Source organism: Armigeres subalbatus, chromosome 2 (genome assembly GCF_024139115.2).
Source record: "Armigeres subalbatus isolate Guangzhou_Male chromosome 2, GZ_Asu_2, whole genome shotgun sequence".
Classification (NCBI taxonomy): domain Eukaryota; kingdom Metazoa; phylum Arthropoda; class Insecta; order Diptera; family Culicidae; genus Armigeres; species Armigeres subalbatus.
In genome coordinates this window covers 222,530,921-222,550,966 of record NC_085140.1, presented here as the reverse complement: position 1 = coordinate 222,550,966, position 20,046 = coordinate 222,530,921, and the positions used below count along the sequence as shown (strand labels likewise).

Here is a 20,046-nt window from a genome sequence, read left to right as displayed (position 1 = left end):
CAATAACAATTTTTACTTAACTAACTTTTACATTAATATATTTTTGACTTGGCAAGCGAGCCTCTATCGTGGTTGCAGAAGCAAACCAGCCTCAATACGACAAATAGAAGCACATGTTTATGATTCAAACGCAACCGACTGTTGTTCAATTCAGATACACATAGTTGGTTAGAGAAAAGAGGTGTGAAATGTTGCCAAAGCAAATTCGATGGATACGGGGAATTCACCGATATCCCATCGTTATTAGCTGGTTATGGAACAACTTCTCGCAAGAGCAGCTGTTGTATAATTAGTAATACGTCCGTGTACTTAATGGAATAGTGTGGGTTCAAGACCCACCGGCAGCCGATTTTTTTTCACAATATCTCATAAAAACACCTTAAAATTACAAACTTAACTATGTGTATCAAAATTAAACATCTTTTCCAAAAAACATATTTTTGACTATTCCTACTAATTTTACACAATTTCTAAAATCAACTCAATAGTTTCAAAACAAGACACACATTTCAATTTGTCTAATCTAATCTGAGATATATGTAACTGAACGGTTACAGTACAAGAAAGGCCAAAAAGGTAAAGAAAATAATCTCTTTTAGATGCCATTATCGCGTCCGGTGGAGATGGCCGAACGAATCAGTCATATACAAACTTATTTACATTGAATTGTATTACCGGATTGAATTTAGTGAATTACTCATTTAAACAACACAATACGTGACAATATATCAAGGCAATCGAGGTGATCGCGATATCTAATTGCAACGAGAGTTGAACTAAAAATCATTCCCTTTTATATGCCAGTAAGGTTGTAAACGGCGCCGTTATTGATTGAAATCACTTGAAACGCATGAGTTTCCGAAACCTAAACAATGAAAATGAATAACTACAAAATTGTACAGTCGTAACGCTTGAATAGGATTTATTTTTCACATTGACTTAATAACGTAAAAACAATGAGTCCTGCGTTTTTAAAATTTAGCAATCGGTTATATTCTAACATTCTGTACGTATATGAGCAGTCTTTACAATGTATTTGGACAATTTGTGTTTTTGGAAATAAATAACCTTTCTGGGTCAAGACTTAGTTGCTTCAGAGCACTGTAGATCTTCTTCCTAACATCTGCTGAATAATCTCGTTCGCGTCCTAGTAGCCATATTTGATCTGTAATAAATAGTGAAAACATTTATTTAGTATTTATTAATTTTTTTAACACCGTCTTCAATTTGTTAATTGTATTCAGACTGATTGCGTCTTAATCGTGTTTTTTAAAATAATTTTGCTAACATAATTAAGTAGAATAAAACACTAAAACACACACACATTGATTATTCTACGGCATAAATCTATTGGGCTCACGCATACCAGGAATGACAATATTATGAAACTAAGATGAACCTCCGATCTGTTTTCACGGTTTTCACAGGGTTCTAGTACTAATCATCCCGTTTCAGGAAAACATTCGATCAAAATATTCTATCGGTGAAAACGTAAGAAAATTAGATTTTAAGATTTTACAGGGGTGAGACATAGAGGTTGAGATAGGAAGAAAATTGTCGAATTTCAAATTAGCATAACTTTTCGTGAAATAATTCACTTTTGAAAAAAATGAAAACATTGGATGCTAAATTTTTTCTAGGTTTTACCTCAGATGAAATTTCATATCGGTCTGAAGATAGCGAAGGTATTCCGGAATTCCGAGGTTAGAAACTGCATTTATTCCACTGATGCGTTTCATTATTTCAAACGTAAGCTTTGGATATTGTTTATGCCTTCTTCAGGAACTAGCACTAGTCCAATGCGGGCTATATGTCGATAATCCGCAAGGAATTCTCAGATATTTGGTCGTTTCCGTGTAATTGATTAAGGGAATATGAACGAATTGACAATCGAAATCATGGAAAGTCGTTGTTCAAGACGATGATTATAGAGATTTTCATGATCATAATGTGGACTGGCTTCCTTAGAATATGTTGGGGCAATTGATTAGTTTTGGAATCAATCGTAACCATGCCAATACGGGGTATGGTATTTTTTTTTTGTTTAAGGGGAAAGCCATAGTAAACGCGACGAGCGATGCGACGCAGAGGAATTCGACAGCTCATTGATAATGCTTGTTATTCTTTTATGTGAGTCGCGTCGCACCGCATTTACTTTTGCTTGCCCCTAAGACGATGACTACGTTGAGATTTTCTAGACCGTGAGATTCAATAGCCACTCGGTTTTCGGTGCTTCGGAATTGTGACAATTGGTTCGGGGAATATAACCAAATTGCTTACGAACGAAATTATGTTAATATTTATGGGTATCAAACTTTATAGTTATGCGAATCGATGACTATTTAGACTTCTTCTTCTTCTTCTTACTGGCATTACATCCCCACACTGGGACAGAGCCGCCTCGCAGCTTAGTGTTCATTCTGCACTTCCACAGTTATTAACTGCGAGGTTTCTAAGCCAAGTTACCATTTTTGCATTCGTATATCATGAGGCTAACACGATGATACTTTTTATGCCCAGGGGAAGTCGAGACAATTTCCAATCTGAAAATTGCCTAGACCGGCACCGGGAATCGAACCCAGCCACCCTCAGCATGGTCTTGCTTTGTAGCCGCGCGTCTTACCGCACGGCTAAGGAGGGCCTCCTAACTATTTAGACATTTTCAAGATAATAATTACATCTGACTATCCAATAGTTGCTTCCAGATTCGACAAGAATGCCATTTTATGTTTTTTGAACACAAGTTGTATCCACAGCAAAAATAGTATGACCGTTGTTGCTTATATTTTTTTTCATTTGGTGAGCAAATTTGGCAATTACTAATTTCACATGTCTATGGTACAGTGAACGTTCGCTGGTTGGGTTTTTTCTAGTTGGGGCGCTTTTTAGTTGGGGGTTCGCTAATGAATTATTGGCAGTGGCTGATTTTCTACTCGCCGCTTCCACATTCAGGCGCTATCGTATATGCGCAAATAGCCAGCATGAGTTAACCGCCAGAAATTTGTATGGCGAAAGACATCTAACGCGGGTTTTCTCAAAATTAGGAACTTTTTATGAAAAACTATTTGGTACCGGTTATGTAGGAAGGTGTCCGCTACTACGCCTACCAAATATTTTTTCGATGAAGGGGCTTAATTTTGAGAAATCGAAACTTAGATGCCTTTCGCCATACTGATTTCAGAAAGTTAACTCCTAATGTTCCGCTGTAATTACGCTCAAAGCAGGCGATTCATTGGGGCGAAACCCAATGAATTATTGGCAGTGGCTGATTTTCTACCCGCCGCTACCACATCCAGGCGCTATCGTATATGCGCAAACAGCCAGCATGAGTTAACCGCAAGAAATTTGTATGGTGAAAGACATCTAACGCGGGGTTTCTCAATATTAGGAACTTCTCATGAAAAACTATTTGGTTCCGGTTGTGTAGGAAGGTGTCCGCTACTACGCCTACAAAATATTTTTTCGATGAAGGGGATGAAGGGGGATGAAAAATCGAACCTTAGATGCCTTTCGCCATACTGATTTCAGAAAGTTATCTCCTAGTGTGCCACTGTAACCACGCTCAAAAGCAGGCGATTCATTAAAAGCAGCTAAACGTCAGAATGTGATGTCAAAAACGCGTTGACGTTTTGTTTCCGTGTTTGGCGGGATCGATATTTTCTGGCGCGTAAAATTTTCCTTTGTTCAATGCAAAAAGTAAAACAACATTGACGCATGTTAAACGTTTCACGAATCGATTGCTTTGCAGTTATATGGTACCAGGAGTTAACTATCTGAAAGGTATTCGATTTCTCAAAATTAAGTTATTTTAATCGAAAATATTTGGTAGGCGTAGTAGCGACACCATCCTCATAAGCGGTACCAAATAGTTTTTCGAGTCTAATTTTGAAAAACCAGTTGATATCTTTCGCCATACTTTCTGGCGGTTATCTCTTGCTGGTTATTTTGCATATACTGCGCCTGGATGTAGGCTGCGGCGAGTAGAAAATCAGCTACCGCCAATAATTCATTATTGGCAGTGGCTGATTTGCTACTCGCCGCTTCCACTTCCAGGCGCTATCGTATATGCGCAAATAGCCAGCGTAAGTTAACTGCAAAGAAATTTGTATGGCGAAAGACATCTAACGCGGGTTTTCTCAAAATTAGAACTTTTCATGAAAAACTATTTGGTACCGGTTATGGTGAAGGTGTCCGCTACTATGCCTACCAAATATTTTTTCGATGAAGGTGCTTAATTTTGAGAAATCGAACCTTAGATGCCTTTCGCCATACTGATTTCAGAAAGTTAACTCCTAGTGTGCCGCTGTAATTACGCTCAAAGCAGGCGATTCATTAGCGAACGATTACTGTACTGTGAAAACTCAATAGTGTGGGGCTTCACCCATAGGGCTGATAGCAGATTTCCTCTTGAAAAAAACATGTGGCCGGGTTAATACAAGTACGTAAAAAGCTCGTGTTATTTACGAACAACTTGCCATGGCAGCTTCAAGAACTTAAAGAGCCATCATTTTGTCCAACCTGTCCGAATGGAGAAGGAGACACTGGAGTACATGATATTCTACTGTCCACGATTTATGACAGAAAGTTTCGTACTTGAAAGAGGAAATAAGCATAGACGAGAATATGGGGAATGGGGGGAATGTTGTAGGCAGACAGATCACATCACTACAGCAAAACCGGTTTGAAGTTCAGAACACGCACACATACACAACATTAGGTATATTGAGCTTGCTGATGTCTAATCGACTTTCTCTTTCAAGCGCACAGGAAGGATGGGCTTTCTTCCGATGAAAACAATTACTATCCTTCTTATGCGCTTGAAGGAGAAAGATGATCATACGTCAGCAAGCTCTATGGTAGAGATTTCTTTTCTTCCTAATACTCAGCTGCCAAAATTATGTTTCTCACCTGCATGCACAGCTACAAAACTGGAACATGACCACAATATTGCAAAGTCGTCATAATTCGTATATAGGACCTGATATTTCCCAGACCCGGGTAAAAATCTGGCAACAGCACTTGGTAACGTTGATTTCATCTGCAAAAATGTTAATCATTATTTAGTATCGCTAGTCAGTAGTCAAGTTGAAAACCGAAATGAGGGACTATCGAAGTAGGATTTTTCTCGCAATCCGTACCTTAAACCTAACTTCGCTAGTAATGCACTAGTCTAATTAGGCCCTAATTAGATTAGCGCGCAATTTGCGAAGTTAGGTTTAACGTACGGATTGCGAGAAAAATCCAACTTCGCTAGTCCCGTATTCCGGTTTCCAACTTAATCGAGTACACCCAATATTTTTCTTACACGGTTGGTATTCTTTAATTTCCCGGTTAACCTGATTTTTTGCAGCTTTTAAATACCACCTGAATTTTCTTTGATTTTTTTGATTTTTTCATGGGGTTAACTCATAGTTTCATCAACGATAAAGGTCGTAATCAACTAGAACCCACCCGTGTAAAAAAAGAACCGGGTGTATATCATTACTTCAGTTCATGTTTGAGGAATAAAATCGTCTTTTTAATTTTCCATTCATATGAACAGATATAAAATCATTACAGCACCCACTGTTTAAGAAACAAGCCTCCCGGAATCCAAAAATAAACACACTCGCGTTCTCAAGGCCACCCCATTCAAAACGGGAGTCATGCACAACTGAATTCCGGGAGGCATATCCTCACGGGGTTCACCACCTAAAATAAAAAAAAGAAAAATGTAAAAAGTCATTCTTCTTATTCTTCAATGACTCTACATTCCAACTGGAACTTGACCTGCCTTTCAACTTAGTATTATATTAGCATTTCCTCAGTTATTAATTGAAAGCTTTCCAATGCCCGCTATTGCATGAGTATGTATCTTGTGTAGCAAGTACAATGGATACACTTTGGTCGCAAGGCTACTGGAGATCCTGAAAAGTCATTCAGTGTCTTAAAAATATTTTACGTGGATTTCCCTATTGGACCCGACCGTTCGAAACAGTCGCTCCTTGAACGGTCGTTGGAATCGCCGTTTTCACCTTCACACCAGTTTTCATAGTAAAATCTGTCAAAACTGAGAAGTCTGCCACGTGCTTTTTGCTGTTGTCCTCGGACTTCTTTCTCTTTTTTCGATGTTTGACATCTGTTTTGATAGACAATGAGCAAAAAACAAGGTAATCTACCAAACATTTATTGAGTTTGGCAAACCTTGCTGCAAAAGGGAACGTTTGAAATAGGCAAGTGAACCGACCTTCGAATCCATTGGTCAAGTAAATCCACAATAATATACTTAAGGACAAGCCTCTCGGAATCCAAAACCAAATTCACTCGAAAATGTAACGCAAAGCAAGTAAGATGCCAGTTGTGCCACAGACAAACAGACATAACACTCATCAAATTTCCATCGTTCACTGATTTACTGGTCAATTCAAATAATCATTAGTTGGCCAATCAATCACTCGTGGCGCGCGTATCGTTTGTGCTTGAGTTTGACGTTTGCTCACTACCGTCATCTGGTGATTATCCAACTTACCAACTTACTGAAATCAACAGATGTCGCTAGTGTTTGAATGACGATGAGTTTAATGAGTAAATGTTCAATGTGTTCTCAAATTATGTTGCAAACCTTCGACGCCAACATCGATTATTGGTTGAGCTTCCGTGACCTGTATTTGTCGCTATTTTTAGGCAGACTGACCGGGAGTGAAAAATTTCCACTACCTGAAAGGGTGCTTGGCAGGCGAAGCCAGGTCACTTCTGGATCCGCCGGGAATTACGCGGGAGAACTACAAGGTCGCGTGGGACTTTCTAGTGAAACGCTATAACGATAGCAAGCAGCTTAAGCGCCGTCAAGTTACCGAAGCTGGCTAAGGAGTTGGTTACCGAGTTGCGGTCCCTACTGGAGGGCTTCGAGCGGTCTATTCAGACGCTAGATCAGCTAGTTCAACTTGTTGAATATAAAGATCTGCTGCTATTGGACGTCCTATGCGCGCGACTGGATCCGACAACTAGGATAAGCTGGGAAGAATTACCGTCAACTAGAGAGCAGGATACGGTCAAGGATCTAACGGATTTCCTCCAACGTAGAGTGGAAGTCCTTGCTGCTCTACCATCCAGGTCCTCCGGTTCTAAGGTGGAACCCCCTCAACCAAAGAAGGCACCATTCCGCCACTTAAGCTATACCGTTGTTCAGAGGGAACATTGGTGCTGTGTAGCATGCCAAGAGAATCACCTCCTGTATCAATGCCCAAGGTTTCAACGGACAACGTGCTCTGCCGGAACTGTTTCAAGCGTGGACATCGGGTGATGCATTGTCCTTCCGAATACGTGCCGGAATTGTAAGGGCTAGCACCACACTTTGATCTGCTTCCGAAAGCCATACGATGGAAGCAGAAACGGATTGCCGAAGCTCCGAGATCCAGCGAGCAACAATCCAATGTGTCCGGAACAAAAGCATCGTCGATATTCCTTGCAACGGCCGTCGTCCTAGTGGACGGCAAGATGGAGTCTGTGTTCCGGCCAGAGCACTTCTAGACAGGGACGGAAATCTTCGTTTTACTATCAGTTGCATCGATGCTCAGTAGGCAGCTTCTTAATTTATTCGTGTTTGTTTTGATCAGACGCTCGGCAATGCAAGTACGAACATCTCGCAGCATGCTGTCAAACTTCCATACCAAATTTAACGCTCGATCCTCAATAGCCGATTGATAATCGAGCGTAAAAATTAATATCTGCCGGGGCTGAAATAAATATTTTGAATTGCGGTTGATTTGAACCTGCACCGATAAATGATGATTATTTTACTTTATATACTAAACAGATGCATATATTTTAGGAATCTGACTTCAAAATGTCGAATCCATGCACCGCAGTGTGAAATGATATTCATATTTTGAGATTTCAAATTGAATATCAATGTGCCAAACTGAAGGTTCATTTTGACACCGCACAAACCGCTGACACCGATAGTCAACGTTTGCTGCTGTTTGTGCACATGCCGTCCTATTCATTCGCACATTCAAATTCGGGAAGGACTAGCAACTTGATTGTGTGTTGGATGTCAGCTGTTTGAGTGTAGTTGAAATGACTTTTTCTGTCCCTGCTTCTAGATTCTGGCTCCGAGTGCAATTTCATGACGAAGAAGTTGGCTGAACAACTGCGGGTTCAAAGGCAATGGACAGTTGCTGAAGTATGTGGAACCGGACAAGCTAACATGAAGGTGAAGCAGAAGGTGACATCCACCGTAAGGTCGCGAGTTACAGAATTCTCGCGAAGGATGAAATTCCTGTTGCTGCCAAAAGTGACAGCGAATCTCCCAGCTGCTAATGTAGACATGACAGTATGGGAGTTCCCCGAAGGCGTTAGTTTGGCGGACCCGACGTTTTTGCACTCGAATAGCCGCTGCACTCGAATACGTTATTCTACGTTGATTTTGCGGTCGTGCCTCTGATACAACCTTCTACTTTTTACACTTAATACACATTTATTGCAGAAGTCCATTGCATATTACCAATCATTCAATTAACGAAAACTACATTTATTTAAAACTAAACATGTCACAAATATTTTGGGTTCGGAGATTCGGACCCCTGATTCGGACCTGCTGAAAGGGTGTGCATATTTTAGTCGATATTTTCCATTATGTGTAGCTTATACAATTCATTATAGTGTTATGATATGATGTAGTAGCTCAAAGTTATTCCCATCCCTCTCATGTCTATTTGTTGACAAAAAAGAACGAGCAGGACGGGAACAACTTCGAGCTGCTCATTGGACAGCACTAATTATTAGTCACTCTATTTTGCACTTGATCAAATGGAAATGACCCATATTAGTGTGTGACCCATGATTGTGTGTGTATATACACACAATTTAGCTGGAACAAACTTCTGCAACTCGTTAGTTAGCTCAATAGTATCTATACCTGTACAGTCATAATTGATGATTTTTCATTTTCCGTGATGGCTTCCCCGATGCTTACTGAGGGGTTTCCAGTCCTGTATAATCACCAAAAACAAACATAAAGTGCATAAACATAATGGTTATAATATCACAAGTTTGTTTGTTACCATCTGTTGACTGTTTTAATAGCAATTTCCAATTGAGGTCGACTATCAGCATCACGGATGGTGGTGTCTTCAAATGTAAGGGTTGTACAGCCAGAAGCTATTTCCGGAAGATAAAACGATCTTTCCACTTCAAACCATTTACCTAGAAACTGAAAATAAAAGATTTTTTTTCAGAAATGTTGGAGGCTTCGGCAGTTTTGGTTCTATTATTAAAATTCTATATAGGGGGAATGACGGCTTTGGCAGGTTTTGTTCTATTATTGGCAGGGGTTTTTTTATGACTGACTAGGCTCAAATTTGGCCTAAACATTCTTTGCATATCAAAGAATATTGTGGGAAAATTTTCTGCTTGAAATTTAGTCGACAAAACCCCTCTGCATTAATAACTAGAACAAAACCTGCCAAAGCCGTCTTTCCCCCTAAATAAAAGATGTTTTTCGGAAAGGAAAATCAGTTTTGGTTCTATTATTAATATTCTGGCCTAGTAGCACAATGAATTATTGGCAGTGGCTGATTTGCTACTCGCCGCTTCCACTTCCAGGCGCTATCGTATATGCGCAAATAGCCAGCGTAAATTAACCGCAAGAAATTTGTATGGCGAAAGACATCCAACGCGGGTTTCTCCCAAAATTAGGAACTTTTTCATGAAAAACTATTTGGTACTCAGTTATGTAGGAAGAATTGTCCGAAGCTACTACGCCTACTCAAATATTTTTTCGATGAAGGTGCTTAACAATTTTGAGAAATCAAACCTTAGATGCCTTTTCCGCCAAAAAGATATGTTTTAGTTATTAGATAAAGATTGTCGCCGTCGTCGCTGTCCGGAAACATCTTTTGCTGGCGAGGATAGGGGAGCTAAATGTCAAAGAAGGAAAATCCATACGATTTGGACAGGTATGTAATTGCCACATGTTTCTGACAGCAGAACAAAGGGAACCGAAGCGACCAATCTTTATCCTAGTAACTAAAACATCTTCTTTCTTTTCGCCATAACTGATTTCAGAAAGTTAACTCCTAGTGTGCCGCTGTAATTACACGCTCAAAGCAGGCGATTCATTAATTCCGTTTTGATTACAGTAAATCAATCATGACTTGAATGAATTATTGGCAGTGGCTGATTTTCTACTCGCCGCTTCCACATTCAGGCGCTATCGTATATGCAGCCAAATAATAAAGCACTGAGTTAACCGCCAGAAATTTGTATGGCGAAAGACATCTAACGTAGCGGGTTTTCTAAAATTAGAACTTTTCATGAAAAGCTATTTGGTACCGGTTATGTAGGAAGGTGTGTCCGCCAATACGCCTACCAAATATTTTTTTTCGATGAAGGAGCTTAATTTTGAGAAATCGAAAACTTCAGATGCCTTTTCTCCATACGCTGATTTCAGAAAGTTAACTCCCCAGTGTGCCGCTGTAATTACGCTTCAAAGCAGGCGATTCATTAGCGAACGATTACTGTACTGTGAAACTCAATAGTGTGGGAAAAAGCTTCACCGCATAGTGGGCTGATATGTAGATTTCCTCTGAAAAAACATATGTGGCCAGGTTAATACAAGTACGTAAAAAGCTCGTGTTATTTACGAACAACTTGCTATGGCAGCTTCAAAAAGAACTTAAAGAGCCATCATTTTGTCCAAGATCTGACCAAGTCGAGTCAAGTACGAGACACTGAAGACGGCCTTACTGTTGAGGTCGAAAATACGTATCTGTCAAGATACAAGAATTAAGTGGTGGAATTCAAGCTGGGATTGTTTAAACTCTCGTCTTATGACAGGTGAAAGTATATGTGATATATTATACAAACGCTATGTACATTCATCATTTGCCTTCAACTATTGTTCCATTCCAGGTCATCCAAGAAATTCCTGGAGTCTACATCAGCTGGTAACAAGGACCCAAGGTCTACAAGCGTAACGAAAGAGCTGTTATCTCTTTTTAAAATTGGGGTTTGCCCTTACTTGATATATTAAACCAAATACCGTTCCAGGTCATTCCGAGGAATTCGCCTTGAGTAGCCAAATCCAGGCATATAAAGTTGTTCTAAGATCTCCAAATTGCCCTGGAGTTTGAATCAAATGTTCTGCTGAATCAACCAAGGCTTCTATGATGTCCCCAGCCGCGGTAGAAACCCAATTATGTCCTCCAAGTATTTTTCGTTCACTCGCGTATCAAATGTTGGCATATGAGTTGTTCTAAGATCTCCAAATTATCCTGGAGTTTGCATCAAATGGTCTGCCGAATTAACCAAAGCTTTCATGATGTCCCCAGCCGCGGTATCAACCCAATTTTGCTCTCCGAGTATATTTCTTTCACTTGCGTCTCAAATCCAGATATATGAGATGTTGTAAGATCTCCTGGAGTCCTGGAGTTTGAATCAAATGGTCTACCAAGGTTTCCATGATGTCCCCAGCCGCGGTAACAATACAATTATGTCCTCCGAGTATTTGTCGTTCACTCGCGTCTCAAATGTAGAGATATGAGTTGCTCTAAGATCTCTTCAAATTATCCTGAAGTTTTCTTATCAAATAGGTTCTACCGGATCAACTATTAGGTTTCGCATGATGTCCCCAGCCGTAGGTAACAACACCAATTATGTTCTCCGGAGCATTTTTCGTTCGCTCGCGTCTTAAATTCTAGGCATATGGAGTTGTTCTAAGATCGCTAAATTGTCCTGGGAGTTTTAGATCCAAATAGTCTTCGCCGAATCAACCAAGAGCCGTTTCCATGATGTCCCCAGTCATGCGGTATGAATCCATTTGCCTTATCCTCCGAGTATTTTTCTTTCATACTATGCGGCTCTAATCCAGGCATATACAAAACATGTGCATGGGCTCTGAGAACGAGGACTGAGGACTATTTGTCCACATTCCAAGTCAATTTGGAAGGCCTAGAATATCGCATCTCATGTACAAAAAATGTGCTTGGAGGACGCAATTGGTTGCATATTTGTGCTGGGGATATAGGGCAGTTTGGAGAACCTGAATCATGTCATCTTCATGAATAAGTTATGTATATGTACTCGGATGACATTATTGGGAACCGAGGTAAGCCAGCCTAGGGCTGAAAGCCTCGATTATAAAGATAAAAAAAATGGGAACACATCTTCATTGGGGACATAGTTCCAGGCTACTCAAGGGCAATTTGGAGGATCGCAAGTATACTATAAATACCAGGAGAACACAATTGGGGTGATACCGTTGCTAGGGACATCATGCGCAAGTCGTTGTTCATTTGCAAGTAATCTAAATACACTTAGTGGACATAATAGCGTGATATCGTGGCTGGGGGCATGATGCAAGGCTTGTTTGATTCAGTAGACCATTTCATTAAATCTCTTGAACAATTGGGAGATCTTACATGCCAGAATTTGAGACGCAATTCGCAAGCTATCCAAATTCCAGGACAACTTTGAGATCTTACAACACCTCATATGCCTTGATTTTGAGACAAAGCTGAAAGGAGCAAATACTGGGGGATTATAGTTGAGTTGGTACTACGACTGAAGATTTATCATGGAATGCCTGCTGATTTGGTAGACCATTTGATTCAAACTCCTGGTTTCCATTTGGAGATCTTACAACACCTCATATGTCTTGTTTTGAGACGCAAATGAAAGGCAAATTTTCTGAGAACATATTTGAGTTGATACCACGGCTTATGACATCATGAATCATGAAGGCTTTAGTTGGTTCGATAGACCGTTTGATTTAAACTCCAGGCCACTTCCGACGAGATTCACAAGGAAAAATAAAATAAATATGCAGCACTGCACGGTGCTATCTGTCACAAAAATCGAACTTGTTTTGTCACTGGAACCAAATTGAAGTTCGCTGGAAGTCAATTTTCCGCACTTTCCGAACGCTCTTCCGACAATGGTTTTAGTGGCAAACTCAAATTTTGTTCTGACGTTCATGATGTCGGAAGTAAGCTCTGAAGTAAAACGTCAGAAGTCGGAATTCAATTTAGTGCTGGCGACACAATACTCTATAACTATAAATACTAGGAGAAATACAATTGGTGGGGATGATACCGCGGCTTAGGGACATCATGCGAGAAGGCTTCGGTTGATCTCACGATAGACCATTTGATTTCAACTCCAGGACAATTTGGACAACATCTCATATGCCTGTATTTGAGACGCAAGTAAAAGACCAATACTCAGAAGACAAAATTAGGTTGATACGGCAGCTGGGGACATCGTGGAAGCCTTGGTTGATTCGGTAGACCATTAGACTCAAATTCCAGGACAATTTGGATATCTTATAACATCTCATATACCTGGACTTGAGACGCAAGTAAAAGACAAATACTCGGAGGGCATGATTGGGATGAAACCGCAACTGAGGACATCATGCAAGTAGTAGCTCAGTAGCTTCGGCAGACCATTTGATTAAAACTCCAGAACAATTTGGAGATCTTACAACTTCAAACATGGAAGAATTGAAGACGCAAGTGTAAGACAAATAATCGAAGGATAAAATTGAGTTGACACCGAGGCTGGGAACATCGTCAGAAATATTGGTTGATCTCGGTAGAGAGCATTTGATTTAAACTCGATAGGACAATTCTGAAGATCGTAAGGCACATCATATGCCTGAATTTGAGAGATCTTAGCAATACCTCAAGTGGCATGCTTAGAATGTATTTGAAAGTATCCAACGATCAATAAAATTAAGTGTAATCACTAGGAAACCTAAGCACAAAATTCTTTGTTGTCACATTCTTTGACGTCCCCCAATAGCATAAAGCATGAAAGCATAAAGCATAGTTACGGGTGTGTACTTCGTAGATTGGACAATTAGTGATACTCATGTTTTTCTTTTGGAATCCTTATTCAGATTGCTATCAGAAATCAAGGTGGGTGTAGTCCTTGATTCCAATCTAGGGATAAAAATCACAAAGCAGTGAGAATTACTACTCCTGGCCAAGCCCATGCTTCACCGTAACTTGGGAGGAGGTTGATGTAGTACTTACTTAACGAGAGAGCCCCCGACTCAGCGACACCCTCATGAAAGTACCGTGGAGTTGGATATTGGGGAGAAGTATTCGTTGGGTCAGGATTTGCCTTGTAGCTGACAATGTATGGGACCGTGGTAGATCTTACACCGTAACACACCACGCAAAGGTGTCTACCCAGGGTTTACGTCCCCCCAATAAGTGACGTAAAACGAGGGTTGAGTGTATTTTGCGGTCCACCGCTGTGTTTTTTATTTTATAAGACGAAGAAAACACCAATTTCACATAACCACATACAGCTTGAGCTTGATTGACTGCTCGTAGTTGCTACTCCATTATGACCAGATTCAGCTGTTCTTGCACAGGGAACCAACAGTTGTTTTGCTTGGGACCGTTAGCACACATCACTTCAATGTACAAGTAATTGGTGATCTCATTTGTATCAGAAAGTCATGTGGCGCCTGCCATGTCATGAAATGCAAGTCAATGTAGGGAAAGGGGAGGAATATGTTGATGCAATCATTCGCCCACTGCAAGCCGAATATACCTCTGCACTTGCCACGAGTTCATGCGGAATTTGTTGGAATTTTTTGGGTTAGGTTCCAAGAGGCAGGGGTCCGTCTTGGTTAACGAGCTGCCAATGTGATAGATAGGAGAAAGCAACTGATGGAATTTTATAATTGAAATGGTAGGAAATGGGATATAGAGTTCATTTCCAATTCTAGTGATTACTGTTAGGCTTTTGGTCCGATTCGTAAATTGCAAATCGAATTAAACTTAAAAGCGATAGTTCGGAAATTATAAAACTCCCCCTGCTCATGCAGCAATGGCTGGTTACCCAGCAAGACTCAACAACAGAAAACATCCATCAAAAATGATCCTTAATATCTGTCAAAGTAATCTTGTTCTGCGAGCAGGGTTATTTGGAAATTTTTGAACTGTCACTTCTTTAGTTTAATCTGATTTTGATTCACGAATCGGACCAAAGCCTACCAAAGTCTGTTACAAAGGAATACTGCAAGTTGAAGGTATAGGAATAGTAATGGAAACGGTATGGAATTCATTTCAGTTCTAGAAGTGATATCAAGCTAGAACATGAGAAATATAGAGAAAGATAATAAAGTAGGGACAGAAATGGAACGGACCTGGGATTGAACACTGACAGACCTCCTGCGTATGAGGCAGAAGCAGTAGACATATGACTACCAAGCCCGTTCGCAATTTCACATAACCACATACATAGAAAAAATAGTACCTTTCCATATTTTAAAAGTCAACGTTTTAAAAATCAATGTTATAGAGTTATAAATATGAGTAAAACGGCTACACAGTCTACCTCAATAAGGAATGTATTCGTTATGCCCATGTGAGCCTTTTACTAATTGCTTAATTTACGGTCTGCCAATTGACACATGCGCATCCATCGCATGCCGTACATGTGGGTGGCTGTGGATATAAAAATTTATACATCAATTACTGTAAACATCTGTTGGTCATCAGGTGGTGAAAGAACTGACTGTGTTACAATGAGCCCATATCATGTTGCGCTTCAGGTTTGGTTGTCGCAAGTCACCTTAGCAACGATATATTGAGTTGATTTTGTACGGTATGCTGCGGTATTGCTTTCTTTATGTAACTTCATTTCGTCTGAATGGGTTTAGCACATACAACAAAATAATTCAATAAATTAATTCAATAAATAATTCAAAGAAACAAATATCTTAAGACTTGTTTCCAAACCGTATTTATGTTTAGACTTCATGAGAAGATTGTGATATTAATTATATTATAAAGTACTAGCGAAAAATACCCAGCTTTCATGCCTGGGTAAGTTCAAAAAGCAAAATGCTCACAATGAACTCCTATTTGCAAGCTCCCGTACTCTAGATCAATTTTTAATGCGTTTTATTTTGTTTTCCCTCTAACAGCGGACCCAAAATTGTATTCTATCGATTTTTAAGATTTCCCTCGTTAAATTCACTCAAGCTTTTTGTATATACAAACCTTTGCGGATCCTCAAATGAATCGATTAGGAAAAAATCTTTATAAATCGGTCAACCTGTTCGCGAGTTAAATTGCTCAGGAAGGAGAAGTCCAATTCATTTTATTATATACTAGCGAAACAAAACTTAGCTTTGCCTGGTGTTGCAAAATGTCATATGAACTATTTCCAGCACTGCACTCTGATCAATTTCATGCGTTTGTTTTGTTTTCTCAATAGCTGACCCAAAATTGTATTGCAATGATTTTTTTTACATTTCAATCTCACCAACTTTTACATACAAACATTACGGATCTCAAAACGAATCGACTAGGAAAAATCTTAAAAATCGGTCACAACCGTGTCTGCGAGTTAAACTGTCAGAAAGGAAATCTCAAATCGGTTTTATTATATATGTAGAAGATATTATTCCCTGTCAACATCTGGAATGTTAATGTAATGCGAATTATTATCCAGATGTGACAACATAAGTGAATTTTTTTGTTCAAATTTCTAGAAGAAGGTCTAGTTTATTAGTTTGTTCTAAAATAGAAGGCAATATTAAGCTTATCTTCTCTTCTATCTTTTATATTCTATATAATAAAAATGAAATGGTCTGTGTTCGTATCCGCATAACTCGAAAACGGCTGGATTTTTTCCTTCAGCAAATACTTATATTGTTTATCCATCATCCGACATCTCCGACGTGTTTATAGGATATTTTCTCGTGTGAAAATCAAGAGTGAAGTTGAGGAAATCGTGAAAACTGAAATTAGGATTTGTATAGGAAATTCGCAAAATCAAAATCGCTAATGATCGGGATAGAACTTTTAGGCGAATTGGGACAGTTCAACTATTGTTATTGAGTTATTTTGATGATATTGCCGATGTTATTCTGGATAACACTATAATTCCGTTGAGCGCATAGCTGCGAGAAATAAAAGTATATTGGAAAGTATAATAATACGATGTAGTAACTGTTGAAGGCCCTTGTATTCGTTTGGGTTTAATTGGTATATAAACACTGCATCCTGTTATAAGATGTTGCACAAATCGTCACATGAATATTTTCTCGAAGTATTTGTAAAATATAGCTTACTACCGAAATACGTTATCAATATCGCGGCAAATCAAACAAAATAATTAACACTGCTAATGTGTTGAAATTTTATTCATTAATCAGAATCATTCATTATAGACGCATCGACTAATCTTGGTTTGTTGAAAACTTGAAGGTCAATTGGAAACCATAAATCAGATTGTTACATATAGCATTACATTCATAATATTATTTGTTTTCTTCAATATGCTCCTGATTATCACCATGAAACTTACCCTTGTCATGTTGAATTTTGGCATTGTTGGATAGTTGGGACACTTTCCGAAGCCTGATGACTTGGTTTTTTTCGGTTGTAGTATGATCAGCAAAACGCCACATATTTGGAGAGTTTGATAAAATCTCATTTCCAGTAAGTTGAACACTTAATTTGCAGCTACGTTGAATGATAAATGAACACATGAAATGACCACTTGTATCAGTAGTGCTGTCTAGAAAGCTTCCAGTTGAAGGTGTTCTTTCGATTTTGCTTTTGCATCACTGCCTAATGCACGTGGTGATCGTTCAACTTATTCCATTACCCAATGCTTTCGAAAACGAAGCAACACAAATATCCGTCGTCTACTTGCTTAAAAAGGTCACTGCTTTAATACGTTTCGATCATTCTCGTTGTACCGAATATTCATAAATCAAGTATCACTGGGTCTACGTATGCTATATTGGTGCTGTATAGTGCTTAGAGATCTATACATTGAAATAAATTGCAGGATCGATTTCACTGTGTCAAAGCCACCTTCGAAGCAGGTGTGAACCTGTAAAATAACAACATGACGACCTAGAGGGCGACTAGTGAAAGTAATGACTGGCAACGTATGTTTTGTGGCTGATCGGTTTTCATGCGAGATTCTAGATTTTGTTTATTTTTCATTTTAAATAGTGTTTGTTTTAACGTAAGATAGTGTGCCCATGGATGGTACAGAAGTTTTTTTTTGTTTTAAATAATTCGTCATCTCAAAACTTTGGGATTTGAAATTACATTTCAGGTTATATTTATCGAAAAATGCTCGCGTTAATTTATTTGATTTGCTTCTACTCTGGGCAAAACTAACATGAACAATTTTTCGATTATTTTTTTTCGTTTCAGAGACCTTTTAAATTTTATTTCCTGTACCACGGCATGTTTAATTTTTATGTTTCTACTTTTGGACAATGAAGGGAAGTGTCTATTATTGTACAGGCAGTGCTGTTACAAATGGAGCGGATTTGGTGAGAATAATTTTCGTCACCTTGGCATGGAATTCGCGCTATCATGACTTCTACAGGGTTGTAAATATTCGGAATCATTCTATGAACGTGAAGTTTTTTGCCTTTCTTGTAGAACAAAGTTGTACCAAAAGGCTACCATTTCACTCCAAGATCTAAGTTTTTATAGAAGCCTCGGAGACCCATAGTGTTATATACCTGTGGTAGAAGCCTCTATTAATATTAGTTCCACTCGTTCACCTTTGTTCATCCGTTCATTGTGGCATGTATGTTGACCTTGATATAGGTATTCTTCTGTGATTTGCTAAGTCAGTCTATCTTCTACTTTCACCGGGTGTAGTTCATTCACAGTCCAAGGTGAAGCCTTCCATCCTAGTATACGAGGATACTAGTGATCAGTGAGCTGATCAATGCAGCTGGTGACATCCGTACAGCCTGCAAGAACACAAATATTCTCGTGGCTTCGACAGTGCGAAGTGTTGAGAATAGTGCGATTGAGCAAATGTTATCGTGGCTTGAACAGCGCTAGTCGCGTACCGTGTACGGTGTACCACAGAAGTGAATTGTCGCGTTTCAAACTGTTAGCGTGCTTTACCCAATGAGAGTAATGCGGAGGCACTGAAGAGCTTGATCCACCCGCGTCGCCAAATCAAACGGAAAGTCGAGCCGAAGATTACCCCACGAAGGTAACTCCAAAGTTGCCGAGTCTTCGTGAAGGAACTTGATGCCCACTACCAGGAATACTCCGCAGTGCATCGAGAAATCTTAGAAGCAACCCCGACATCGAAGTAGGTGGAACAGGATGAAATGCTGATGACGTTCGACGAGCTTTATATCGAGATGCTTGAAGGACTTGAGCCACAAACCGTAACTCCAGCAAGTAGAACCGGAAACCTCCAGCAACGGCCACTGCGAACTTATTTTCCCAGTTTGATGGGAAGGTGGAGAACTGGTCGATGTTCCGCACGATGTTCGAAGACATCGTCGTTTGCAGCATTTAATCCGTCGCCATGAAGCTGCACCGTCTTGATAATTCCCTCGTCGGCGACGCTTCCTCCGGATGGATCACAGCTTGAAAAACATCCACGAAAACAACGTTCCAGCAGTTTGAGAATCCCCTGTGTAAGTATCGTCGATACTTCGGTTATGGCTGGTAGTTCTAGTTTATCGCGAAAAAGGAATTGCTTTAGCTGGTGAAAACAGTTGGAGGCCGCCAAAACGCACGTTGGAGGTCTGGAGCAGTATCAAGGCATCGTATTCGGGACGTGATTATAGCTCTATCAGTTGCTGACAAAGATCGTAACGGCACGATCGTACTACTCAGGGAGAACGGAAAACTCTGGACTTCTTGCAGAAACTCTGAAGATCCTGCAGAGCAGGGTAAAGCCAGGGTCGGAAAGGTTCCAGACCCATGCGCAGTAAATTTTTTGGGAGGTCAAAGAAGTCCATGGATGCCGACGAACCCACTCAAGTGTGTGTGAGGATCTTCCTGGACACTCATCTTCGAGACGAGAGCCGTTCTGCGGGTATCTAGTTCCAGAACAAAACTCTGTGTGTGGTCTTTAGAATGCGTTAGGGGAAGGCCTCACCATCCTGGACACACACAGCTCTCCAAACCGCGATGAATACACCAGTGCAGGTGCTCTAATCTGCCAAGTTGATGGAAGAGAAGAAGGCGGAGGTGAAAAATTCGCTTTTCAGTGCAAAACGAGAACAAACGGGCTGGCTCTTACTTTGATACTCTG

General features: G+C 39.8%; 1 protein-coding gene across 1 annotated transcript; it reads right to left on the bottom strand.

Moving 5' to 3' along the window:
- Window positions 1-894: 894 nt before the first annotated feature.
- Window positions 895-17,869, bottom strand: LOC134211729 (apolipoprotein D). Its single transcript, XM_062688898.1, has 6 exons — window positions 17,620-17,869; window positions 17,317-17,474; window positions 9,045-9,193; window positions 8,900-8,972; window positions 4,909-5,038; window positions 895-1,165 (listed from the first exon to the last, which is right to left on the bottom strand). The coding sequence occupies exons 2-6, from the start codon at window positions 17,443-17,445 to the stop codon at window positions 1,026-1,028; spliced, it is 621 nt and encodes a 206-aa protein (XP_062544882.1). The 5' UTR covers window positions 17,446-17,474; window positions 17,620-17,869; the 3' UTR covers window positions 895-1,025.
- Between the last annotated feature and the right edge of the window lie 2,177 nt (window positions 17,870-20,046).